General features: G+C 38.3%; 2 protein-coding genes across 3 annotated transcripts in view; both read right to left on the reverse strand.

Annotated features, from left to right (window-relative positions):
- Nucleotides 1-232: 232 nt before the first annotated feature.
- On the reverse strand, nt 233-27650 carry dipk2aa (divergent protein kinase domain 2Aa). Of its 2 annotated transcripts, none has more exons than XM_082172412.1 (4): nt 27374-27650; nt 21037-21935; nt 10847-11150; nt 233-2488 (listed from the first exon to the last, which is right to left on the reverse strand). In XM_082172412.1, the coding sequence occupies exons 2-4, from the start codon at nt 21682-21684 to the stop codon at nt 2148-2150; spliced, it is 1293 nt and encodes a 430-aa protein (XP_082028538.1). In that variant the 5' UTR covers nt 21685-21935; nt 27374-27650; the 3' UTR covers nt 233-2147. The 2 variants fall into 2 exon arrangements, with proteins under 2 accessions (XP_082028538.1, XP_082028539.1); XM_082172413.1 differs by lacking the exon at nt 27374-27650 and adding an exon at nt 25380-26366.
- pcolce2a (procollagen C-endopeptidase enhancer 2a) overlaps nt 16065-27878 on the reverse strand; it is a 118902-nt gene continuing 107088 nt past the window's right edge. Inside the window, exon 11 of the transcript XR_014206668.1 lies at nt 16065-16432. The gene's annotated coding sequence lies outside the window, so the exon portion shown is untranslated. The remainder of the gene's footprint in view (nt 16433-27878) is intronic.

Consider the following 27878-nt stretch of genomic DNA (forward strand, 5'->3'; position numbering starts at 1 on the left):
TTTTCCTCATGGGGACCAAAAAATCCCAACAACAAGGATTTCGGATATTGCTATCTTTGTCTGGACAATTTGTCCCCATAACATAGGGTTTATCAGGACTATACACACACACAGATAATTTATTACCTCAGGAATCAAAATAATGCCGCCTTAAATTAATAATTTTGCTATTGTCAAACCTCATAATGGATTTGATACTTCTGATTCAATAAAGAAAATACATCAGAACATGTAAGTATAGATAAACTTTAATATACTTTTAAATTCTTATCCAGTCGAAAATACAACTTTTGAATGAAAGGCACAGTACGACCAGACTTTTCCACAGTCTCAGAACAAACACGTACAGAAAGCAGACATTTTTCTTACAGAAAATGCACAAATAACTCAAATTTTAACATAAACAGCAGAGTTCAAAGGTTGGAATGTCTTCAAACCAATATGAAATGAGGAATTTTTAAAGCGATAGTTCATTAAGCTCAATCAACTCCCAATATTGCTTATTACAAACATGGGTAACATTAGTAGGGCATCAAAACAGAAATCACACAAACAATATTTTAGAGGACAAAATTGATAAGAGGGCAAAAATTAAAGAGTCTATGAGGAAAAACTATGATCTGAACATGTAGTGCAACTTGTCTCTGTAAACTTAATGCAAGTGCAAGTGAATGTGACGGTATGTCGTGGTTGCCAGCTTATGAAAAATTTAACTGCATCGGTCCAAAAAGAAGGTTAAAAAAACAACAACAAAGGTTTATGAACAGAAAAGAGAAATAAGAGATTTATTGTGGTTTCCCTTTTGAACAATCTTGGTCAAAGCATTGCTAAAAGAACAAAATGAACCACACAATGGTGACAATATTCTTTGGTATTTTTATTCTTGCATACTCGGTTGTTTCAACTCCATTTTGTTGTTTTGTAATATTTTTCCAGGTTTGTTTTTTTAAATCATGTCGTCCAACTACTATCATTGACACTGACTGCCACTTTTACAAAAAGCATCAATGTCTCACCAAAAGGTTCATTGTAACATGAAACACTTGATCAAATTTTCCTTTGAAAAGAGGCATAATTTGACCAAGAACACTTTCAAATTCAGTTAAGACTTCACCAAGATTCCCATAGCAAAGAAATCAGGTGGTTATTTGAATATAGAGAAAACACAAATGGATGAATCTCAAATCCTGTCAAAAACATGTCCTGGTGATTTTTCACCCAAAAAAACAAACGAAAAAAATTAATAATAATTGTTTAATGTAAAAAAAACAAAAACATCATGGTAGTATTAAACTGCCTTAAATAAAATATTTTGGTACATTATTTTTCAAATTTACAGTATTAACGTAATAAGATTAACATGAATTACAAAAATAAAGCAACAACCCAAAACAAAATTAAACAAACAAAAACCCCAAAACAACAAAAGTCAAAACAAAACAAAAAACAAAAGTCAAAAGAAAAACAAAACAAAACCCCCAAACTAAGAAAACAAAACAAAACAATAAAAACAACTAAACTAAACAAAACCCCAAAACTAAGCAAAAATTTTAAACAAAATAAACAAACGAGAGAAAAAAAAGTTTATATTTTGGCATTATGATAATGAGAAATTTGGGAGATAATATGCAAAACCAAATTTTTCCTAAAATATATTTATATTCCTGGCCAAAATATTATTATTTTTTGGGTGAAACATGACCTGAACATTATTTTTAAGATTCACCATTCCCTGTGTCACATCAGTAATAACCACAGCTCACGGTGCACTTACAGCACCCAATTTATAAATTAATTAGAAACCGTATTATAGGATTCTGATCAGAACCGATAATAGCAGTGAGGGTTCACCGAAGCATCAGTTCACAGTCACACACACAGACACACACAAGTGCGATCACAGCAGTTCGAGCCTCTAGTCTGCTGATTTTCACACGACCCTTTAATCCGTGTTCATGTGCAAACTTCTTAATTAGCCCCGGAGACAGGACTGGAACCAATGTTGGCATGATTGATAGCGGCAACGAAACAGCAACTCCCTTGAATGTGTACAAATGCGTTCCAGAATCTGGCAGCACATTTGTAAAAGTACTTCTGATGTCTCTTTTGAGGGGATATTGCAGGAGCAGCGTCCCCCGTTCTCAGCACTACCTGTTAGTATTGCTCAGCTGTGTGAGTTGTGTCAGGAACTCCCGCAGTTCTTTAGCTGCCTGGTAGCGGCCGTAACGTTTCTGAGGTTTGGTGCACTCGTCCAGCAGGGTCGTGAGACGCCCGTCTTTGAGCACGTCAGCAGGGGGGTCGTGCAGGAGACCCCCCGTGGTGCCACGCCAGGTGGCGAATCTGGAGAGGAGGTTCTGACAGACAGCGTAGTAGTTGTGGTCCACGGTGACTCGCGAGCAGAGGATGTCCTTGGAGAAGGAGAGGCAGGCTTCTTTGTCGCATTCCTCGTAGCGGCTCTCGTACCACACGTCATAGTTCTCTGGTTTATCTGAGTGGATAAAAAAAATAAATAAAAAAAAACAGTCAAAGGGTGCATAATATTTGCCAAAATAAAACATGAGAACAAACTTTAAAATCAACATGAAATGATATTTGCAACCCATGTTTCTGGGGTGAAACTAGATTTTCGAGAATTAAATATTGAAGACTGAAGTTAGAGCCTTTTGATTTCCACATTGCAGAAAACCTGGACAGAATCGCAGAATCCAGTCATAAAAAATGGAATTTTAGAGTACAGTGAATGTCAATGAATTTGACGAGTACATCATACGTAAAGCTGTACACTTAATCACATCATGATATGTACTAGTGTCTGTGAATATTAAACCACAAAAAGACTATTTAAATCTGAAGTCTGAAATCTGAAGTCAACACTTCAGATGCCCACTGTTCAACATGATGGTTTTGAATGCTTAAAATATGATATGAATCACTTCAAAAAAGGAAAATACAGTTCAGTGCAACGTACAGTTCAAGTCTATCATATAGGCTACATGAAATTATAACGTTAATTGTTATAAAATTATAATTGTGTTTGGGACATGGCTTTTAATGGTGAGACTTTTGTTTTTGTTCTCAGGCTCTCAAAAATTATATAAAAAACTGGATTGGCCAATATGTCGGTTATCGGCTTTCAAATATAATGAATTATCGGTATCGGACAATTTCCGTATTGGTGCATCTCTAGAAAAAATTTAAAGTTCATAAGGCCTTATTATTGTAAAAATTTGAATCAGTTAATAAATTGTTAGCTTTATGAATTAGAAATAGACATGCTTTTTGATTATTAAAATTTAAATGGAATCCAGTCAAATTAAAATGGAAAACTGTGAATTTGGAAAATGGATTTATCCAAATTTAAATGTATTTAATAATAAGCTTTTAATAAATTGTTGCCAAGTAAAGTTTCACAACAAATGGAATTCATAAAATAAAATAAACAGATTTTATTTTATTTTCCCTATGAAGTGGAGCCAGGGCAGAATGAACTGAAACGGCGCTGGTGTGTCATGAAGAGTTAGGACCCCTGCGCTGCACAGTTCATATTGGACCCCAGGGGGAATCCGGCTAATCAAAAGCTGTTATTGCAATATCTTCTTGTAGCTAATCAAAACAGCCTAACACCTGTTATGGTTTTGTAGCTGTGGTAGCTTGATGTAGCATGTAGGCCAGACAAAGTATACTTAGAGCTTCAGTATAAATCACTGCAGAGTAAGTGCCAGATTTACTAAACAGGGTAAATTAGTGTGAGAGCAAAATCTCATAAAAGCGCAGATGGGAGTGGAAAGTTCTGCGCATGATCTCCTGACGACGTGCAAATTAAAGAACAGACGCAGCCGGATCATTTCCATAATGACCAACACAATCTACCAAGAAAATGTGCTCCTGTTGGGCGGTAAATAATGGCGCAAATACCAGTTAATTGACGTGCGCAAACCTTAGTAAATCACCTTGCATAATTCATTTAAATACTCTCCTCCCATAAATTTTGCGTCTGAACTCCTACAAAAAAAAAAGAAAAAAAAAAAGAAAAAAAGAAAGTCCACGCCTTTTCAGCGCTAATATTTCACAGTCGTTTTTTTAACACCAAAAGAAGGTTTGCGCTGATGCAAACTGTTAGTAAATCTGGCCCTAACTGATTGATAGAGTGTAGGTTATAGATTAATGAAGATTATTATAGTTTCAATTCTGTTCTTTTTTCTGCTTAGTTGCTGTAATCGTTACTAGTAAAAGATAAACTCATATCTATCACCAAGTAGTTGACCAAAAGAGAGCTCCAGTGCTATTATCAAGGCAATTCCGGGCTGATGAAAAATAAGCGAACAAAAATATTTCAGGACTCCAGCAGTAAAGTTAAGTCAAGTCACCTTCATTTATATAGTGCTTTATAAAATGCAGATTGCTTCAAAGCAGCAAAAGCAAAAATTGGTCTGTTATTAGTTGTAGTGGTTGTTGTGCAATAACAGACCACTAGATACCATGATTGAAGAATCAGAATTGAGTATTGCAGGGAGACATGAATGATGCATGGTTCTGAACTAAGCATGGAGTTGTTTGTTAAAGGACTGCCAGTGGCAGGAAAACGTAAAGTGTATGATAATCTACTACCAAAACAATGTGTCTAAACTAGCCGCGAGAGTCGCGGCAAAATTCAATAGAAACCATTATAATCAGTGATGCTGTCTACACTAGATGTGGTGCAGCACGACAAATCCCTTAGAGTACACTGATGCCCCGTTTGCGCTTGTGCAACTTCTGACACAAAGGACAAATAGATTTGCAACGTTCGATTTCTCGAGTCCTGTAGACAGCCTCAAGCTATTGCGCCGCGGCCGTCGCTTCCGGTGTAGACATGGTTAAAAGTCAAGAAACAAGGCCTATCTCGCCCTCTGATTCACCAGTACAGACAACAGTGTGTTGTGTTGCGCGCCTCAAAACATTAGCTTCTGACAGTATGAAGACAAACAAGTTAAGACGCCACTTAGAGACTTCAAATCACGACCACAAAGAGAAGCCCGTTGAAGTTGAGAAGTTGTAGTAGTGCATTAATAGGGGCTTTTGCATCAGGTAATTATAGGAACTTAGTTATAGGAACAAGCCACCAGGGCAGTTCCCCGGGAACAAAATGTCCCCCTAGGGCCTTTATCCTGGTTGCATTCGCACCGCCAGCAGGAACTCTGAGGTGATGTAAGCCAGCCGACAGCAACGTCATTCAAGGCAACAACTGGAGGATGGGGGACGTCGTGATCAGAGCTGTGTTTTTGTTTTGTTTTGTTGTGAGTTGTGGGTTTTGTGATAACAGAGATAGAATGTAGATATATAAGTTATGTAATGGAAAGAGCAAAAAGGAGGGACGAAATCTCCAACTTAAGGTGCTACATATCATAGAGGCAGAGACAAGAACGCAGCGAAGACAAATGTGACAGGTAAATGTCGTTAACATTAGCTTTCTGTATACTTATGTCTTGTAACACTTTAAAAAGTCGTGGGGGACGTCGTGATCAGAGCTGTGTTTTTGTTGTGAGTCGTGGGTTTCATGATAACAGAAATAGAATGTGGACATACAAGTTATGTGATGAAAGAGCAAAAAGGAGGGACGAAATCTCCAACTTGTGGTGCTACATATCATCGAGGCAGAGACAAGAACGCAGCGAAGACAAATGTCACAAGTAAATGTCGTTAACATTAGCTTTCTGTATACTTATGTCTTGTAACACTTTAAAACACTTTACACGGCTTTTAAAAGATGACATTTGTATGGCATGTGTTCGACCAATCAATGTACACTTACGTCACTGTTAGTTCTTCCTATAGTGCTGGGTTAGTAATAATAGCTACTACAATTATTGTAGTAGCTATTATTAAATTGTAAACTGGCATTTGATTACTCTTAACTAAATCAAATTTAAAAAGGCTGCATTACCTAAAACTGCAGCCTTAAACAATTCCTAAAAGAACACTTGGCTGGTGGTCCAAATAACTTGAAAAACATCTTGCTGTTAGATTCAGTACAGCAGGCAACAGCAACAACAAAAGAAACCCTTTAACATTACACAGTGCTTTATTTCTTGAAGGCAAGTTCAAAAAGCACGACATACATTACAATTGAGTGGCGATCTGCAGAATAAAGACACTGAATTGATTTAGCTTTTCACTGGAAGAAGACAAATAAGAAATTCTTCAGACAGCAGGTGCATCTCTTCTCTGGCCACACATTTTAATGCTGAACAAATCAATAAAGCTGAGGATCCTTTAGGAGGAGGTGGTGGGGGCAGAAATAGACTGGGCTGCTGTGACATCGATTCATCAGCAAAACTATATTGAGTCATAAAGTGCCTTAAAGAGTGGGGGATCTGCAGTCTTGGTCATTTGACACAGCTCAATATTGTGCCAATAACTAATTAGAGAAAATGAAGTCACCATGCTGCCAATCACTCTCGAGGGAGCCAATTATGAGATCCAGAGGAGTTAATGTGCCACAGCCAATCAGAGCGCACGCTGGCTTCATTGCTTTTCTCTTTTGCTGTGTGTGTGTGTGTGTGTGTGTGTGGAGAATCACATGTAGAGGTTTATGGAGAAACAACATGAAATGGGAAAATAGCCTACTGTTTCAGAGCTGAAGGAAAGTCATAAATTAAAGGGATAGTTTATCATTTATTCACCAACATGTCATTTCAAACCTGTATGACTATTTCTTCTATGGAATACAAAAGAACCCCGTTGACTTTCACTGTGTGAACAAAACAGATTAAACAATCTTCAAAACATCTTAAACCCACTACAATTGGCAACACTTCAAGACCTTCAAATATTCTCAATAAAAGTGTATATACGCAGAAACCACCTTTGGATGGAACCAGTGAATGGAAATCGTTTCTGAAGCCATGAACGGCAATTCTTAAAAGGTTAATGTTTAATTAATTTGAATTAGTGCACTTAGATATTATTATCAGCAGAGTGAACTAAATTTAAATAAAAAATAAAAAAATGAATAAAAGCACATCCATTCAGTGCCCTTGATGGAACCTTGATGCCCACACAAGTCCAGTGAAGGGATATGACATAAGCACACGTCAATTCAGAATAGAAACTCAATTTAAAAAAAAGCTTGTTATCTAACATTTCAGAAAGACCCATCTGCGAGCAAACACGCACACACACACGAGCTCCATTCAGATAAATGCTGGCAGGCTGGAGCAAATAGCCATTGTTATGTAGCACACATGCTCCAAGTTCATCCGCCAGCCCAGTTTGGCCTCTCTGGATGGCAGATACACTGGCACACATACCGTACTTGGACCAGCACTGCACCAATCCATGCCAACTCGCTACCGTTCAGAATCAAAAGTGCAGCTTTGGGCCACGTTCATATGTTGCAATACAAACGCTTCAATAGCAATACTTAATCAAACGTGAAACTGAAATTTAAACCCCATGCATTATTACCAGTAATTAGGGGCTCTACCAGGGGCATAAATGAGCTTTTCCATAATTTACAGAAGACAATAGTTTAAATACCTTTGTAAGGGTATTATTTATCATTTTTGGGCCAGATTTACTAACAGCTTGCGTCAGCACCAACCCTCTTTAGGCGTTAAAAACTACTGTCAGGATTTACTAAAGGCACGCAGTGAAAAATTAGCGCTGAAAGGGCTAACCAATTACTTCAATACATCAGAATACTATAGACAGTTACCAATACAAGTTTATCAACTTAAACAAAAGCCATCTTTATACTGCAAATGTGGAACAGAAGTGGCATCAGACATGGCATTTATGTTTAATGCAGCTCAAAGGTGGCATACATGCTTTTACGCAACAATTGCATAATGTAAACAGCCTACACAGAATATACATATCAAATGAAACGGTACCGGTATTGTTTGAGGAAACGGTATGTCAGATTATGGCTACGTAGATGAAACAAGCTAAAAAACATTTATGAATTAGATTGTTGTAGTTTTTTCATGCATTATAAAATCAAGACTTAACACTGGTTATTTTAGTAGCATGAAAAACAAAATGGTTGTTCAAACTGGGAATAAATTATACGCAGAAAGGAAAAAAAAATTATATTCTAGGACTTCCGCCTACAGCAATTTATACACTCCGGCAGAAACTCCTGTTACAATCACTCAATCTGTCTATACTGCACAATGAATCTCTTACTTACATTGGATCTGCACTGCGTTGTTTATAAGAGAATTCACAAGAATGGAGAGCGAACAGACAGCGAACGTGTGCACTGAACAAAAATCGGAAGTTAACAGCGGTGACTAAAGGCTGCAATGTACTTCAAGCGAAATTGAAGAAAATAAGGCAATTTGTTTTGGAGTTTGCTTTGGGAGTACAAAAGAGCTTGCCAAAAGCAAACTTTCGGGAAACATTTGCTCTGGCTGGTACACAACACAGTCAAACTACCACTGGTCCGTGGCGATTACGTAATGGGTAGGTGTGGCTCTGAGGCTCCGCCTTCTTTGACGTTGAAATAGTCTTCGATTCATTTCTTCTGTTCAGTCCGTCGAGGTTAGATGCGAGTAAAAATGTACACACTGGAAAGCCGCTTTATAGTAGAAAATTTTGTTGTAAACCTAATCGAACACGACACTGTCACTGTTTTTTTTTTTTCATGTTCAACACTAAAGTTGCTTGCTTTCAATCTATTGTGTAAAGTGGTACATAAATAAACGTGACTTGAGTGCCGAATTGCAGAGTTTGTGCAATGTCACTACTAGACTGTGATAATTTTGCCTGAAAGGTCAGAGAAACATTTATGTTGACGTGGAAGGCCAAAAAACAGGTGCTCCAACCCATCTGAGGGAAAACTGTAGGGCTGTAGGCTACTGTCCCAGTCGATTAGTCGATTAATTGGTCAATACGTTCTGGTTCGACCAAAATTCTGATTTTTTGCCGCGTTCATTTCATCAGTTTTGCCGCGCTGAGGCGCGCTCATTTCATCAGGTGGAAAGCACTAACTGCTAATGGGGGTGTTTTCAGAGGACCCTTGTTTCACTGTAACAGTCTGTCTTCAGAACACCCCCCTTGTTTTCACCTTTTTTGGATTAGTCCAACCCAAGAGAGAGCGATAACTATAGAAGGTTTGATGCTGAATATTATTTATTTAATTGTGAGAGCGTTTAATAGTCAGTCCTCTTCTAACATGTCAACAACAAAGAAATCGACAGTGTGGCAGCATTTTGTTAAAATTGATAACAGGAAAAAGGTCGAATGCAAAGTTTGCAAGCAACAGTTTTCCACAGCTCGACGACAAACATGACATATCATCTAAAAGTGGTAAGCTCACTTGTCTGCGTTAGCTTGCCCTGTCTGTTTTGAGTAGGCTATATGAACATATCAGAATTTGCATATTTCAATGTTTTAGTGTTATAACCTAACTTTTTTATTTTTTATTTGGAGCCTAATGCGCAATTGCGCTGTGCTGTTGGTTGTGTTAGTTTTGAGCCTAGGATGCTTTATTTTTCAGTTATGCACTTTATTTCGTTTCTGCTCTTGATCTGGTTTGTTTAATAAATATTCTTTTTTTATTAAAGTGGACGTGCCTTTTGTGTTTATTAAGAGTAAAAGCTTTAAGTTAACAGTCTATTCGTGTCTCAGCTGCGAAGCTGAGCTCATGTTCAGCCTCGCTCGGTGCGAGGACATGCACGGTGAAATGATAGTGTCTGACAGTTAAAACTTATTATTATAATACATGACAAAAATAATTGTCTAAATTATGTTGCATATTCCTCAACAGTTCTTGTGATGATATCACTAGTTGACAACATAGTACTATTTTCGGAAATCATAAGCTATTGCGCAGGTGCACGTGATGCAACGCTGTCAGAGCCGACAGACTCGAGTGTCTTGGTGCGTTCTATTATTGTCAACGAACCGACTCGGACATGACGTCACTTCCACACTTAAAGCGTTCTGGTATGTTTTGCGCGTCCGAGTCGGAGAAAAACATGGACGCCACCCGGAAAGCTGTTGCTATGGTAGCACTGGCCGAGTACCAGGCGCTCCAAAATAAGTATGTGCTTCACCTAGTAAATTAACTAGTTTACCTTCTGTTAGCAACGCTAGCCACATTCGTAACACCCGTTTGAAACAAGGCTTCATTCAATATTGCACTCACAACAAGACCGATTCCCATACCCACAGGCAGTGATACGGACGCAGTAAGATATTGCAGTAATACGACGAGTGAGTAAAATTTAAACAACATAATTTAAACAACCAAAGTGGTACAAAAACAATGAAAACAAGTCACACAGGGCACAGCCATCTTGGATTCCGTATCGGAATTCTTGCTCGGTGTCCTCACGGTTGTCCAAAATCGGCAAAATCCGAGGAAAGGGGTCGTGTTGGTGCGTGTTGCTAGGCAACGTCTGTCTTTCTAGTCGGAACTCCGACACGGATAAATAATAGAACGCAGCATCAGACTCATTTCAGTGCAAAATAATTACGTCAAAAACGATTTAATATACTGCAAATAGCCTACTAGTTTTTTATGTTTATTTATAATTCATTTAGGCGGACAACAAGGCCACCAAGTACTGCGCACAGTGCGCATCTAATTAATTTAACGTTTTTTTTTTTCTACCGTCATTTTTAGTCGATTTTAGCCGATTTTTAGTCGAAAATTTCAGGACTTCAGTCGACCAAGATTTTCTTTGGTTGAGTACAGCCCTAGAAAACTGAAAGTGGGTCAGAACATATGAAAGTAGACAAAATAAATAAATAAATAAACACACCGTCTAACCTGGATAACAGTTTCCTGTGCAATTTATTAATGTCATAAAGCGAACCAAGAGCACCGAGACACTGGAACGAAGTCATTACTTACTCTGCTTTATCAATCTTTTGTCTGCCACTATGACGTTTTCTGCATCGACGACGATGACTTTCCCGTCACGGGGTCCGACTGCAAAGTTGTCGAAGCTGACGTCTAGGAGGTAAAGGGCAAAGTCAAAGTCGTTGTTGGTCAGCTGCTCGGCGATGTCCATCAGCTGCTTGGCCAGATCTACTCTTTTCTCCCAGGGCGCATTGTAAAAGCTCCAGAGCTCCTCGCCCACGTAATTCACCGCCACCATCCGGCCGCAGGCCCCCAGGTATTTGGCAAATGGCCAGCCCTCATCGGAAGGAAAACTCTGCAGAGATGAAACATGAGGAGAGAGAGTCAAGGTAAGAGAGATGTTCTCCAGTCACACACACACGGTAAAGAAAAAAAACAGCATGTCCTCTCAAATTTAGAGCAAAAGATCTACATTAAGACACTGATAAACTGCAAAATCATTAGCTTGGAGCAAAGTAGGTGAACCAAACTTTTCTTAAGTGCTGTGGATATTCGATAGCCCCATTTCAGTCATTAAAAATGGATAAGTGACCATTAAACTTTAATCCCAGAGATTCAAATAATTTAGAGGACAAAACACTGCATTCGGTAACCAGTCGGAGCCTCCAACATCTGGCCCTCTGTGGTCTGGGCTGGAGAGGGGACGTTTCCTGCTTTTCACGATATATGTTTTGTGATGGACATTTTGGCAAAGCGAACCAGTCACGTATTTTACTGGCTTACACTCCTAATGTCATAAATCTGATAACTGCAGGAGGCATTTCAGTGATGTGTCCAAACTATTACACTCATCTTGTCCTTGAATCTTTTAAGGGTCACAAGTGAATTACGCAAAGACAAAACCCACTGGAAGATTCATATGTTTCTCTTGCCTTCACCAGCTCTAATGCTCATAATGTACCAACTAACCAAAGTACACACTCCGTCCCCAACACAATTTATTTATTGTTTATTTGGTAATTAAAGACTAAATGGTCAACTTCACATTGAAGAGAACATGGCGTCGCTACATTTGAAACTATATCTGGGAACACATCATTATGAAGTTCCTCACTATGAATGACTCGTCATTATGAAGTGTTTGTAAAAGGCCATGTCCTGTGTGACAGTGAGGTTGAATTGTTCTTAAAAAAACACAAAAAAAAACCCACTATATACTCCACTAAAGAATATAAAAAATTTAACTTTACAGTGCAGAATCCAAGTGGTTTCCTCTACACTCTGTTGTTGAACTTTATAAATAATAGATGAACACCAACAAATTCTCACTATTTTCCTTTTCTTTATCCCAACACTGACAAAATAAATAAATTAACACCTGATAAATAGAGAACATTTGATAAATAGACAACATGAGATAGAGATATTATATATTATATAAATAATTATATATATATACAAAAATCACCTTAAATAACAGCACAACCCACAGAAGAGATGCATGTCTATCCCACACAGCCTCGCTTTCATTCCCATTAAAGATCAAAGATGGCGCTGCTGTGAATAAGGTCTGTTGGGCTTGAACGGTCAAAAACACAGTCAGAATGCCCATCTTTGCAAATATGCTCATAAACAGTCATGTATATCTTAAGTGAACGTAAACAGTTGAGAAAGAAAACGCATATGTAACAGTATATTGGATCCGTGCATTCAGTCTCAACCCTTATGCTCTGATGGGATCGTGGGCGACCCACATTACATTTGAACTAATTTTTTTTTTAAAGTTCCCTTCACCGAAATGACGAGACTATGTAAACACTTGCTAGCTGTACAAACAAAAAATAAATAGGAATGATATCTGGTTGTATGTTAGTGTGACCAAAAAAAAAAAAAAAAAAACATGTATTATATACCAAGTTTTGTTTAAATTCTATAATAATTTCTAGCATTTTGCAAACCACAAAGATTATATTTTACAATTCCAGTATTCAGTCCATGTTTAAAAAAAGTAAAGAGTAAATAAATCTAGTTAATTTACAGGTCTCTATTCTCCTCTAGAAAACTTCACAAGCTTGTGTGTCAGAGGAACAAGCACAGCTCATGACTATTTTTTTTAAATTTTTTTAAAAACTGTGTAGTTGAAAGTCAAGTCCTATTTTACTTGTATTAAACATTCTCTGCTTACATTCGGCATTGATTTTGTCAAACATCACATGTCTCCTGTTCTGCTACACTCTGCTATCAAATTTCATGAAGGAAAACCAAATCCATTAAATTTAAGTGAAACCAGGTTATGACATAAAATCAAAACAGCTCCAAAAATGTCATTGAAATAAAACAGCCCCCAGCACCACAAACCCGTTGAGCTGCAGTTGGCCGTTTAACATGGTCCGGAAACAAGCTTCTTTTTTCAACTTGAAGTGCTGTTCTTGCTATAATTGAGACTCTGACTAACACTTACACTAACCCACAGAGCAGAGAATTTCATCAAGGACTCTGTAAGATGACGATGTACATAACCTTCAAAAGTATATTAAAGTATACAAAAAGTATACATTTCTAAGAGATGCTTTACCAAGAAAGGTCAAAGAGATCCTCGATTCTCAAACTCTCTAAAGCTGCATGTGAATCTCCAAACAACTGTAAACGGTTTAAGGAAAATGAACGATATGAAAAGCTGCATACACATTCAAGGGCAAATTAAATCTGAGGTTACTGTCTAGTGTCAACTATTGTCACCTGAAGCCTCAGGAGTCTCCGCTACACGTGCTTTCAAGAGTAATAGAATCAGACTAATTACATTACAGAGTGTTGTCAGATCAGTAAAGCATGGAATAAGTGACAAACACAAGCAACTCAAACAAGAGCGTGCAGAGAGAGCCGTTTCAGAGGAGTTCGTTATTTGTTTTTCTGACTCAGTGGAAATTCTAGCCCATCAAGAATAGGAATGTGCGTCTGTTTGTACTCGACTCTTTAATAAACTCCAACAATGGCCAAATGGCTGCGTGACACACTGAATAGGTGGTTGTGGGCAGGTGAAAGGTTTGTTTTAATAAAAGCACCATCAACACCACATAATGACAGACGCGCCAGGTGCGAGTAATCTATATCTAAGAAGAGACACTCTTCCAACGTAACCTGCTGATGATGGCTATATATATATATATATATATATATATAGAGAGAGAGAGAGAGAGAGAGAGAGAGAGAGAGAGAGAGAGAGAGAGAGAGAGAGAGAGAGAGAGAGAGATTTATTAATTATTAGTATCAGACTGTTGATAATTCGATGACCCTACTTGATTTAAAGATGGGTCTTATCAGTCTGTATATGATCATTTTCATATGCATTTAGGAACCTATGATTTCAGAGATGCAATTTACAGTTAAAATTCAGAATGTAATCAACTCACGATATGGACGGTCTGAATTTTAATGTGAAAAAGATGAAATGTCTCTGTGAATGAGCGACTTAGTTTCATCTACTACACATGCACATAAACTCAAAGGTTTTCACGCCAACCCATGAAATAAAAGTTTGGCTTAACTTGAAGAAATTGTGATTTTGTACAGTGTCACAACGGCGGCTGTAATGAGCGCATGAAGACGAGGAGTACAAACTAAACAGTCTTTAATAATAAATCCACTAGATCACAGGAAAGAGAAACTCAGGAAACAGCATAACAATCAGGTAACTCATAGACGATTCCGGACAAAGACACTGAATGAACAGAGGGTTTAAATACACAGGGATAGTTAACGTAAAATGTATGACTCAATCATAAAACCATGGAGACAAACTAAAGGGAACAAAGGCAAACAGGAATATAACAGGGTGAAAACTAAATTAAAACTGAACAAACACGTTACATACAGTAGAATGTATTTCTTAAGGCAATAATGATAAACATTTACATAACTATCTATTTTCTTTCATGTTTTAATTTTAACAGTAAACCTGTCTTGCAACACAGTTTGCTCACACTCTCTACAATTATAGAGTCTGTCAAACTGGTGCTGACGTGTAAGGAGGGAATAGCAACTCTGCACAGATGGCTATGTTCAATGTGACAAACTGTGAAAGTATACAGCAGTGCTATTTTGAAAATATGGGTATGTTGAAGCTGTAGCACAACACACTGATGCTCATGCGGGAAATGCTAGTTTAAAGCCTGCCTGCAACGTTTTCCGATCCCATTCCCAACCTCTACTATATTTGTGTTTACAGTTAAACACTTACAATGAAAATCAATTGGGAAAGACATTGTAACAGAATAAAGTACAAAAATGATTCAAACATTTACCCAACAAAACCTAAATATTACACATATTAACCTAAGAATAGGGCAATAAAATCACTAACTTTGTACGTGCAAAACTCAGTAACTTTCCCATGATGATACAGAAAGAGAATGAGAAAAAGTCATCCACAGGAACTACATTGGTAATGTATAATCATCTGTCTAGTCCTGAAAATACTATGTAGTAGGCTAGGCTATAGCTCAAGTAACACATTTTTGTATAGAAGAATTAATATTTTTTGCAGCACATTTCTGCTTTTAAACCCTCCAGAATGTCTCGTCCCATAGACTTCTATTGAAAATGCATTACTTAAAGTCCCCCTGTAGTCAATCATTTTACCCCTTAAAACTCATCTTTGATCACCAAAATGACATATTTTAACATTGTTTCCTTGAAAAAAAATTCTTCATGCCATAAAATAGCTTGAATGTAACTCTACACCCTTGCCTCATTATGTATAAGTGATTATGTGAAAATGCTAATTAGCCCCGCCTCCACTCACTCACACCAGCTCAGAGATCCACTCGTTGACGATCACACATTGATGTGATTGGTTACAAGTTTGTGATGTCACAGAAACATCAGTGATTTCAAACCGCGTTTTTGAGAATGTCTTTGGTTCACTGTAGTTTTAAAGGAACACTCCACGGTTTTTTTAAATAGGGCTTATTCACTTTCTTTCCTACATTTAGATAGGTGGGCAAATGCATTTTTGTCTCAGTGCATGCATTGTTTTAGTTTGACAAGGTCGGCGCTAGCTTAGCTTAGCACAATGAATGGAATCCTTTGTTGCCAGCTAGCATGTCCTGAGTAAAAGTGATATAAAAAAAACAAAAAAAACACCTAATTACTTCTTGTGGCCTGCGTATTCACAACAAGTACAAATAGTGATGCAGATTAACACTAGGCGATTTCCTAGGCAGATATTGACTTATATATTAAGGACTATATTAGGGGGAAGCACAGGCGAAGCACTGCTACTTGGGCGTGATATCTCTGCGCCCAAGTAGCAGTGCTTCACCTGTGCTTCCCCCTAATATAGTCCCAAGTCAATATCTGCATAGGAAATCGTCTAGTGTTAATCTGCATCGCTATTTGTACTTGTGAATACGCAGGCCACAAGAAGTAATTAGGTGGGTTTTTTTTTTTTTTATATCACTTTTACTCAGGACATGCTAGCTGGCAACAAAGGATTCCATTCATTGTGCTAAGCTAAGCTAGCGCCGACCCTGTCAAACTAAAACAATGCATGCACTGAGACAAAAATGCATTTGCCCACCTATCTAAATGTGGGAAAGAAGGTGAATAAGCCCTATTTCAAAAAACGGTGGAGTGTTCCTTTAAGGAGAAAATATATTTATACAATATATTTGCACATAGTTTGTCTTAAACCATATTAAAAACGCCACATAGGCATATAAGCAACATTAGAATTTACACAAAATGTAAAACAAATATTTATCAGGATGACAAAAAGCAAACATCGTGATGCAACATAACCATGCCTGTCAGCTGATCTGCCAAAAATACAAAAGCTGAGCAGCTAAAGAGGAAGAAAGACAGGATGCAGAAGGAAGAGAGCTGTCAGTAAAAAAAAAAAAAAAAAAAACGAGGCCTATTCTGAGACTCGCACGAGTTGTTAAGACTAGAGAAGCTGTGCTTTTTAGTATGTAATATGTACGATTAATTAATGTTAATGCAGTGCTTCTCAAAGTGTTTTGGTCAGAAAATTTGGTGAGCATAAGAGAATTCTTTCAAAAACATTTTTGTTTTTAATTACCAACCCCAAACTTTTGAACAGTAGTTATACTAAATATTTTACCCTTCATCCTCTACTCAAGAGTTCCTTTAATTCTGCATTATAAATGTACCTTAATCATGTTCTGTCTCTCTTCCCCCAAATGCAAGACATCTGCAAACAATAAATTAAATATTTATTTGTACTCTAAGACATAAACCAGTAATTAAGACTTTTATGACCAAACAGGTATTATACTTTAAAAACCTAAGGCGAAACTAAATTAAAAACTTTCAAGAATCTCATTCCAGGAATCACTTCAAAAACACTTTTTAAATACTGCTGGCATAATCTGGACAAATTTCTTCAAAGGAAGAAGAGTTCACCGGTTTACATGCATTAAATAATAGGCATTTCCTTAACAACCTTGCTGTAACCCAGTCTTGTTTGTGAAAGCCTTCCACACAAACAGCAGTCGACTCCTGTCAGCTCTGGGACTGTTTAGAAAGGTGCTCTGGGCATGGCAACCTCATAATAACCTCATTGTCAGGTGAAGGGAGAGAAGGCGCACACCGAGCACACTGGGCTGTGTGCAAGATTAATGCCGTGATGGACGTGACCCTCAGGGCTCTGCCTGTGCTATTCTCAGCCTGACCGAGCAGATGGGCTACGTTCTCAATGGAGGAAGGAGGCGCGAGTAATGCAAGCGCAAAGTCAAGCGCAAGCAGCTTTTTTTTCCAGAGGACACATATTTCACAACAATCTGACACAATACCAGGCTAAGAGGAACAAATTGTGTGTCTGACCTTTACTGCTATGAATAGAAGTAAAAATGCCTTTAAAAAACCTCTCCAGGAAGGGGCATCTGAATTCTTGTCACACGCTATTTTTGTAATCCTCTCACTGTCTTGCTCGTCTCCGGCTCCATAGGCTCTTTTCCCTCTCGTCAACTCCAAACACAACAAATTACTCCGTTTCTTTTTATTATTTTTTTACTCAAACCTAAAAATAAACAGACCACAAAAATCTGAACGTGAGTGACTCCAGATCCATCCTGCAGGGCTAACGGAAAACAGTCGTATGATAGAATCAAAATTTGGCTTTGCAACGTACAGAAATCCAGTATAACAGAGCATATAGCGTGCCCTGTCTCCACTGTGGTACAAAACCTCTTCAAAAGCAGAATATGAAGGTAGGAAGACAAAGCATGTCCAAATGCAATGTCAGGGTATAAAAAAAAAAGTTTCTGAAGGCTGTACTTTGTTGCTTACTGTATAATATCCCACAATCCTGTGTGTGTGGATCAACCATTGGTGGAAATAAAAAATGGCATTTAACAGAGTGACTGAAATGTAAACACATGTTTTAATGTATTTACTGGAAAATAAGAACTGTATTCAAAGTTAGGGCTGCATCTGCACAATATCTCTGCATTATCGAAATGTATTGCAATCAATGTTGGGTAAGTTAGGCTACTCTAAAAAGTAATTAATTACATCTTCAACGGAGGATGTTGGAGTTGGATTATTTATTTATACAGAATTGTTCTACAGTCTATACAGTATTTAATTCCATTACATCAGAAGTAACTCCAATTAAATAAAAAAAAAAATTAAGAGTCATTTCTTTACTCTTAATTTCTTTAGTTGCACCTAACACTGATTGTGATATGCATAGTGCAAGAGTTTACAATAACTGAATGATTTTAACATTTGAAAAAGTTACATTTCTGGTGACAGTAAAGAATAGACTGGGCTAGGCTTGCTGCGATATTCGGTGTTGACGGTGTTCAGCCGCAACAACGGTTACACCACTTGCCCACTGCCCCCCACCGCCGTTTTGAATTTTTATAGTAATAAAAATAGTTTAGTTCAGTTAGAGAACAGACACTACAGTTAAAAACTGAACGTGTCTGGCCAATGCAGTGTGAGCTGAAAGAGTCGCAGCACAATCAGATTTCATTTATCACGAGAGTGAGGAGCTGACTGACAAGACGATGGCGGAAGAATTGGTTTCAAAGCGAAATGTAAAAGCACCTATTTGGCAATATTTGGGATTTGAACCCAATGCTAATAGGGAACCTGCAAAGGATTATTTGTGTTTTTCATTAAGAATAATAATGAACCCACCATTCAAGCAAATCCCGCAAATTGCTGCAAATTCGAGTAAAAGTAAAATGTGTAAGACCGCACAGGCATTCATAACGGCATGGAGCGAGCAGAGCAGAGAGAGCACTTTCAGTTCATTCCTATCCATATTACTATCCGAAACAGTGATTTAAAAGCGAGGTGCAATAGAGGGAAAAACTCCAACGTTCCGCAGTGATGCGCTCATAGCAAATCGTATACTCTGCTTAAACCCACCCATTTCTTAACATCGAATGCAAGCTCGTATTCAGATCTGCCTCCATCCTAATCAACTTTCGGTGGGTAAAACCCAGTCCCCGCTCTTCCTTTTTTTCTCTTTCGATAATCCGTTTCACTCGAACGCAAGTCACAATACGAAAGAAAAGATGAGTCTCTATTTCAGTTACTTTCCAACTTTAAATATGATTTCTAATGATTTGACATACTGTACTTTTGGGACTATTGTCTCACATATTGCATGATTTAATCAATCATCATGTTTTTCTTCAATGTTTTTCAGCACTTTATGGTGCTTTGGAAGGACCTTCGTACACACCGACTGACAGCAAGCCAGCTGCCTCAGGTTTCTGATTGGAAAGCAGATTTTGCCTGCCTTTCTGAAACAGCAAAAGGTTGCTACAACTTCTGGCAAACTAGAAAAACTGGCTTTTCTTATCTTCCGGAAGTTTGATGAATGATTTAGAGCATTCTGAGGAGACAAGCATCTGTTAGCTTGAACATCATGTTTTTTCAGCAGAGGAAGGAACAGCAAGCGTTGGTGAAGATCACACTTAATCGCATCTATGGATTAGGAGCCAATTCATTAGCAGCATCCACAGCAAACTAATGACATTTCATTATGTTGACCAAACCATTGCAGAGGTTGCAGGGCAAATGGAGGGCTAAACTGTATGTTGCTAATCAAATCGAGCGACCCGCTCTCTGGAGAGAGATCAGATTGCCTTTATCACCTAGAATGCCTGAGGTGTGGCAGATGGAGTGAATGATGGGAGGTGAGAACGGATATTGGCTGCTCTCACAGAGATGTCCTTTTGTTTGCCCAGGCCTTCGACAAGCTGGGTCAATCGCAAAAGAAATTGGAATAGATTAGCTGGGTGTAAAAATCAATACCAGACCGAGGGCTGCAAAAAAAGAGAGCTGTCAAGGTCTCTCATTGGTGTGAATGAAAACATTAGAAAAAAATACAGTGGAAACTGGAAATATTGATATGTATCGTCTATGATATATCATTAGCCCCCAATCCCACCCATGAGTTTTGTCTTCTATGTAGGCTATATCAAATGATAGTTAGGTAATAATTAGTCTGTTTTTGTTACAAAATGATTTATGCAATTGTAACTTCTGCATCTTAAAGATGGATTCTGTTGATACTAATTTCATTGTATCAGTGTCTATTCTAACTGGATTTATTAAATACATATAAGAATTTGAAATAAGACGACGTATACAACTAATAAGGTTATAAAAAAATTGCCATTATAAAACGTAAAAATCCCCAGGAAATCAATTTAAGGGGGATAACATCCCCCCTCAATGGAAAGGTTAAATTGTGTCACTGCTGTGAAAAGCTTTGGGAGTAAGCTGTCCTAAACCAATCAAGCACACACTCAGCTAAATAATATCTAATTATCATTATTGACAAAATTCCAGAAAATATTGAGAATATTTTGTCAATATCGCACAACTCTACGTAGGAAACCTGTGTCGTACCAAAACATGTTTTGGACAATCTTTGAGAACAATCCACCACCTCCGTATCTTTAAACGGCAGATTTACTTCTGGAATGACAAATGCACATGATTTATGTCTGCAGGAATTCTTCAGGACAAGCATGCTGTTGCCCAAAGCAGAGAAATCTCTTAGTGACCACCGACAGACACAAAGTATCTATTATTTACACAGCCTTGTGCAGAACAGTAAAATATGCAAAGATGCAGCGTTAATCCCTTGAACTTTCAAGCAGGCATCAGACACAGTGCTTCTGCATCAAAAGGAAGATTCAGCAACTTGAAAATTCCATTTAAAGCAGATGTTTTATCGACTGGTGTGCGAGTACCTGCAGCACGAGAGGCTCGGGGTTGAACGCCAGCGTCATCAGCAACTGCATTCGCTCCGTGTCCTTAAGGTTCTTCAGCAGGAAGCTTCCAGAGTCCTTGGTCTCCGCGTACCTCCTGACCACTCGGTCCAGAAGCCTCTGCGAGGGGCAGTGCACCAGATCCGACCAGCCCTCCACCACCTCTGGGGTCAGCAGTCTTACGTCCCCGTTAAGTCGGGCAAACTCAGTTTTGTACATACCCTGAATGAGATCACAGCGCGGTCTACCAGTGGCCCGTTTGCAGATCTTCTGATCGATCTCTGCCAGCTCTTGGTTGGAGCCCAGGCGCTTGAGCACGACCCTGCGCGTCCCTTCCCTGGGTTCTCCGTATTGAGCAAAATAGACGTTCTTCACATTGAAAAAGTCTAGGAAACGCAGGCGACCCCACATCTCGAAGGTCACCTGGCCGTTCATGAACTTGCGGCACCAGCTAGTGCCGAAACAGGCCGGACACTTGTTGAGGCCGATGAATCGGCGGTCAGTAAGCTCGTTCCTCTGAAACGAGGCGAACAGGTTGTGAGTGTTCATCAGCAGGATCACAAAAAGCGCTACGATGAAGAGGAACTTGCCACATCGGTAGACGCGGCCAAATTTGAGCGACCGCAGCATGCTGATTGGCTGCAGTGCACTGAAGATGGATGCGGTTAATCTTCGTCAATGTGGGTGTTCCATCATTGCTATGTGTAATATAATTATCATCCCCATCACGTTCACGTTAGTTAGAGTGGTCCATGCTGGCAGCAATGTTGCCTGGTAAGCCCATCGGTTTCAAGAGCCCCTCTCACCATGTTTTACAGGAGGGCTCTCTGGTTTTAAGTCGAGTTCAGGCATTAAGCTGCAACATCAGTAATCCGCTTTACCTGAAACAGAGAAATTAAATCAGATTAATGAAGCCATACGCATTAATGATGCGGTTATATGCTTCTTTCAGATGCATTAAAGAGAACAGATTGTTCTAAAGAGTTTATCGGGGAATACGGATGAACAATCAATATGCACGTTAGCATTTTCTTGTGTCAGTTTATGTTTCAATCTAACATTCAAAGCCCAGCCTTGTGGAGAGGGAAACAGAATGGTGGGAATTATTAAAAATGTATATGGCAACACTCACTGTGACGTCTTAACACTTCAAATTCAGTGATGTACACTACAGTACACTACCATTCAAAAGTCTGTATGATTTTTTTATGTTTTTGAAAGAAGTTTATTATGCTCATCAAGGCTGAATGTATTTCATCAAAATCCACTAAAAACAGTAATATTGTGAAGGATTATTACAATTTAAATCAAATATATTTTAAACAAAAACATTCAAATCTAATTTATTCCTTTGATGGCAAAGCTGAATTTTGAGCAGCCATTACTCCAGTCTTCAGTGAAACACGATTTAAGATTTTTTTTGTTGAACAGAAAGTTTCAAAGAAAAGTATTTATTTGAAATAGACATCCTTTGTAACATTATACTTGTTTTTACTGTCCCCTTTGACCAATAAAATGCATCCTTGTAGAGAAAAAGTATTTATTTATAAAAAATTAAAAAAAACATTTTACTGACCCCAAACTTGACCTTTTTGAAAGCATTTTCAATGCCCTTTTTTTTTTAGCCCATTAGAATTATTAAGACAAACATTTACAATACATTAAATAATTAAAAGGCATTCATAAGAGGCTCTAGATGACATTTGATATCCAGCAAGAAAAACTGTTGCTCTAAGAGAAGACTCTTTCCAGAACAATGTGGGACGAGGCAAAAAAAAATAAGACAATTACATATTGCCTCAAACAATGACTTCCATATAATTATATCCATGCAAAAGATGCATTATAGTAATCATAGCTTAAGGTCTTCAGTTAACATTAAAAATGTATATTCACCAAACAAGTTGGGTTCAAGTCGAAGTGAAAAATCTGTGTTGGCCGAACAATTCTTACTCCTAACATTCAGTGTTTGTCATGTTCTGCAATAAAGAACAGCTTAAAACCCACAATTAATGGTCTGGTTTCTACAGCTTTCACTTAGGAGCAAAAATCTGCCTTCGTACATAGTCAATTTGCACATGCAGCAGAAAGTCCAGGCATGATCGGGCTAGTCAAATATGTCAGAGTCAAACGAGATATATGACTCAGTGATTACATCACTAACTTGAATTTTAAAGACTGTTTTAAACAAGGCAGTAGCATGCATACTTTGAATACAGTATTTGACTAAATATTGGATAAAGTAGGGTAGAGACATTTTTTATGAGAACAAAACCTCCCTAAATAAGTACAGAAGTACACAAGTCTTTCATAATAAAAGTGTTTATGTGTGTTTGGCATTTGTTGCATTGGTAGTCTTCATGTAGCCAGACTTTTGACTACTACCGCATAAAGTCTAACCCACTTAACACAGACTTAGACAGGAAGAGACCAGCATGTAAAGCGCTCAACCACAGATTTTGTTTTTACGTGTCATATAAAGTCGGTTTGATCTGAAATATCTGATAACACATTAATAGACTGGTTGGGGGAAAACTAAAATAATGGCACAGCAATGTCAGCCCATAAACAACTGCATAACTAAAAATGTGGAGAAACATGCATAGATTTTTTTCTTTACCCAAAGGTAATAAACACTGATTATTCAATAGACATAACTGGAAACGTGCATAAAAACCACAATGCTTATAGCAGCTCTGCTAGTTAAAAATAATTATGGTAATCTTCAGGAAATGCCTTGTCGCGTAATGACAAAACAATATTGTTGTACTTTTTGTAACAAAGCCTGTAATAATGAATATGCAAAAAAACACACAAAAAAAAAACACAGTGAGACAAATTAATAACCAAAGACGAATGTCTGACACAGGCACTGGCATGAAGCAAATGAAAAACAAAAGGATTTTGAAAATGGCAAAGAAATAAAGCAATCAATTGACGATGTTTGTAGCCAATTTGTAAGCATGAAACCTTCAGTAGGTTCACACAGAACGAGTTTTTGTTCCACTGAGAGCAAAAACGCCACAAAAAAGAGAGCAAGGTCTAGAAACGTGATTTTTAAAAGTTGAACGTCTTTTAAAGGACAAGTTCGGTATTTTACACTTAAAGCCCTGTTTACAGATCGTATCTGATGAAATAGAACGGTTAAGATTAAAATTTGGACACATGCTGCTGTCCCGAGAATTTTAGGTTTATTTCGCTTTTGTGGACCTATTTTGCCAAACGCGTCACACCCGTGATTCTTCCGTTGAGAGCTTGAATAATAGACACTCCAGCCCAGTTGGTGGCGATAATGCACCTTTGCCAATTGCAAGCAAACCACGGGCATTTCATTGAATACACAGAAGAAGCAGAAGAAGAAGCGGCGGAGTAATACCGTAAAGGTGCTGCGGTCTCACAGCACGTCCTATTAAGTCAATGGAGTTGGACAAAAACTACGATAAAACCTGTTGGAATGCATCTTTTTCAGCGATTTTTGATGGAACATATCAGTGAACACCCCTGACCACTCGGTGAGTTTCACGTCTTTGTAAACGAAAGTTTAATGTGTTTTTAGGAAGGAATCTTCCAGTGCATATAGACAACCATTGTGGGGGTGGGGGGGGGGAAGCGAAATAAACCTAAAATTCTCGGGACAGCATGCAGCATGTGTCCAAATTTTTATCTTAACCGTTCTATTTCATCAGATACGATCTGTAAACAGGGCTTTAAGTGTAAAATACCGAACTTGTCCTTTAACTGCAAAAAGACGACCGACATAACTCAACAGATGGTGACACTTTGTCAGGTTTTGTCGGATCACTGTGTAAGTGTCGCTGTTAGTCTCTGTGACAGTGTCAGAAATTTAGCATGATCATCTCACAGTGTGGTTGCTGAAAAAAATATTGCAGGCTATCTTTGGTTGCAAGACCTAAAGACACGAGCACAATGATCAAACACGTCTATCTACTGTATCTATTGAAAAGCAATGGGAAAGTAGTGCAGTGGAATGGGAAAAAACGTGTTCTGTGTGAATGGCCCCTAAGACAGGAACATGCGAGTTGATGGTTCTTCATGGGTTTCTTTGAGGCTCATGTGAGTAAAGCTGTAGTCATTCTCTGCCTCTCCCTCAGCACTTTACGAGAGGGAAAAAAGGTCCAATAAAAACCACACCTCATCATGGAAAGAGAGCTCAGATAACAAAACAGCCTTCTCACCGGACATGTTTCCCATACAGAAAAAGACACAAAGCTCTCGCTGCTTTACAACTTTTAAGACTTAGTATATAGAGCGCAAAACTTCTTATGAAGGGATAAGGCACATCATGCAGAGAGAGGTAAACAGACCTGGAAAACGTCTGGCAGATGGTGACGGTTTTCAAGATGATTCATCAACACCAGTTTCAAAGCTCCACAACAAACCTGGGCTCCAGCACTGCGAAATAAATCCAGTTTCTATTCAAAATATTCAACATTTACCCTCGCAAATGAATTGAAACAATGATGCTCGGGGATGCCAAATAAGCCCTGTCACACTATGCAAACTTTTCTCTACTCTCTCACAATATTTTGATAAATTTCTATTTGCAGGACTCCAAAAAGTCATAAGAAAACCAAAAGTTAGCCAACATAGACTCAAGAATAGAATAAGCAAATGTAAATTATACGCGAGTGTCTTTAAAAAGAGGCTCTCTTACTTCTCTATAAATGTTTAAACAATGCGTGCTGGGCAATTCATTGTGTTGCGTGCTGCTTTAAGTTCCACTTCTCTGTGGTATTGAAAATGAAAAACCACAGTTGTCACAGCTATTGACTGCTCGAGTCAATAATGTTTGATCACACAACGCGGCCGAGCCGCTATTCTGCAGCTACAACAGTCACTATCCCAACCAGATAAAGAGCAATAAATTATCCATGCTGTGCGTGTAAGAAACCTCACCGAACAGAAGCCAAGCACAAATGTGAGGGGGTAGATGTCAGCTTGCACTTTACACTCTTATGATTGATGGCTGTAGTGTGTGAAAGCAAGTGGGTGACCTACATGAACAACCCTTAAAGGGATAGTTCACCCAAAAATGAAAGCTCTACCACCATCATTTACAAAGCTTTATGTCTAGGGCTCCAGACTTACCACATATGGAAGTGGCACAAATCAGAATTGAAAAAGATCAGATTCCATGTGGTTTGTGCCGTTCACATTCTCATAAGAAAAGTCACACGTGAGCAAAAAAAGATCGGATTTGGGCGACATTTGCCTGTATTCTGAACGCACAAGTCGCAGTCTGGAGCCCTGATGTCATTCCAAACTCATCTGCCATACAATTTCTGTCAACACACACACACACACACACACACACACACACACACACACACACACACAATACAATGAAATCAGGCAGCTCAGAGAAACTTTACTTGAGTTTTGTTTCAAAGCATCGTTTCACCCACTCGCTGTGCAGTTCACTAGTTGAGTGTTAACTTTGTAAATATTACCACACTGTAAAAAATAATAAAAAATTACAATAAAAAAAAAAAATCACTGTAAAAATTGTCCTTCATTGTATTAAGTCATTTTTTTTTTTCAATGAACTCAAAATTAAGGCAACCAGGTAACTTACTTTTTTAAGTTAAACCAGCAATATATATATTTATTTTTTTTGACAGTGATTTATTGGACGCCTGAACAAACTGGTTTAAGTTCTCTTTATTTAGAGATGACGTTGAATTATCGTTCACACAAAAACAATAAGTAAGACCTGTAAACGTCTGTGTTTTAAACCATGTCAGCAGCTGACCGTTCAAACTCTGACCGCTGGACTCAATGGTCAATTCGCCACGTCAATCATGGACAAGAAGACTTTAAAGAATATTGAACTGCGGATAATATAGAGTAGTAGAAAAGCAGGTAAACAAGAGCGACGAAACTGCGAGGACATTGAGTAATGCACTCGGGAACTTTGACTTAGTGTGATATAAAGTAGCCTAAATGGCAAACGTGTATGTGATGCACTCTAAAGTAACGTTACACGATCACAGAACGAGATGTTGATAATATAATTTTCACCCTGGTGATCGATAAGAATAATACGAAATAGCTGAATGGTTATTGACATGATAATAATAATGAAAAATAATAATTACTATTATTATCGAGCAGTTTGTGATCCATTATCATCAGTGCAAAATAGAAAAGTTTCTCCATCCATTCGCTTTAGCAATCAAGTTACTTTCGCCGTTTCGATACAGAAGTTCATACAAGTTCATACACATTTCACGGTAGAAAACATTGGAAATATGAATATGACCACATGCAATGATGACATGCAAATTCCACAACCTACCAAATAAAAATGTGTGAAACTACGGATTTATCCCACTCGCTCGAGGAAGCGTTCGTTGTCTATTTATGAACTCCAGTCTCTTTTCACCAGTCGCGTGCATCGATGCTTTCCCACGTTGTCCATTTGTTGCGTGCACATTCCTATCCCCTTTTCTTTATTCCTTTAAAATTCGCAAAGGTTGTCTTCTCAATCTCGAGACAAGTTCAGTCTGCGAGCGGTGAGGCAGCTGCACAAAAGATCCGACTTCGCGGATCGGGTTTCGTATTTACGACCCTTCTGGTCAGTTTACGTTAGTGGTTACTAGGTGATCGTGTCGTAACTCCTCCCTCGATCTCAGGAGCGCTGCCCTCTTCACGTCCTCATCCTCAGGTGTATTTTCCTGACCTGTAATTTAGACATTTTTATAAAAAAAAAAAAAAAAACTCTATTTTATGGAGGAGACCTCCTACTTTTGACCACTCTGTCAAATAGCAGGTGAGTGAAAATCAGTGAATATCCTCTGAGT

This window comes from Leuciscus leuciscus (assembly GCF_965113295.1).
Source record: "Leuciscus leuciscus genome assembly, chromosome: 6".
NCBI lineage: Eukaryota > Metazoa > Chordata > Actinopteri > Cypriniformes > Leuciscidae > Leuciscus > Leuciscus leuciscus.

What these genes read in the sequence shown, in the direction of transcription:
- dipk2aa (XM_082172412.1), bottom strand. Translation starts at nt 21,684, where the DNA reads ATGCTGCGGTCGCTCAAATTTGGCCGCGTCTACCGATGTGGCAAGTTC. An exon ending in CCGAGCCTCTCGTGCTGCAG is followed by an intron (nt 11,151 to 21,036) that starts GTACTCGCACAC and finishes TCATCTCTGCAG; the next exon opens with AGTTTTCCTTCCGATGAGGG. An exon ending in CAAAAGATTGATAAAGCAGA is followed by an intron (nt 2,489 to 10,846) that starts GTAAGTAATGAC and finishes TTATCCACTCAG; the next exon opens with ATAAACCAGAGAACTATGAC.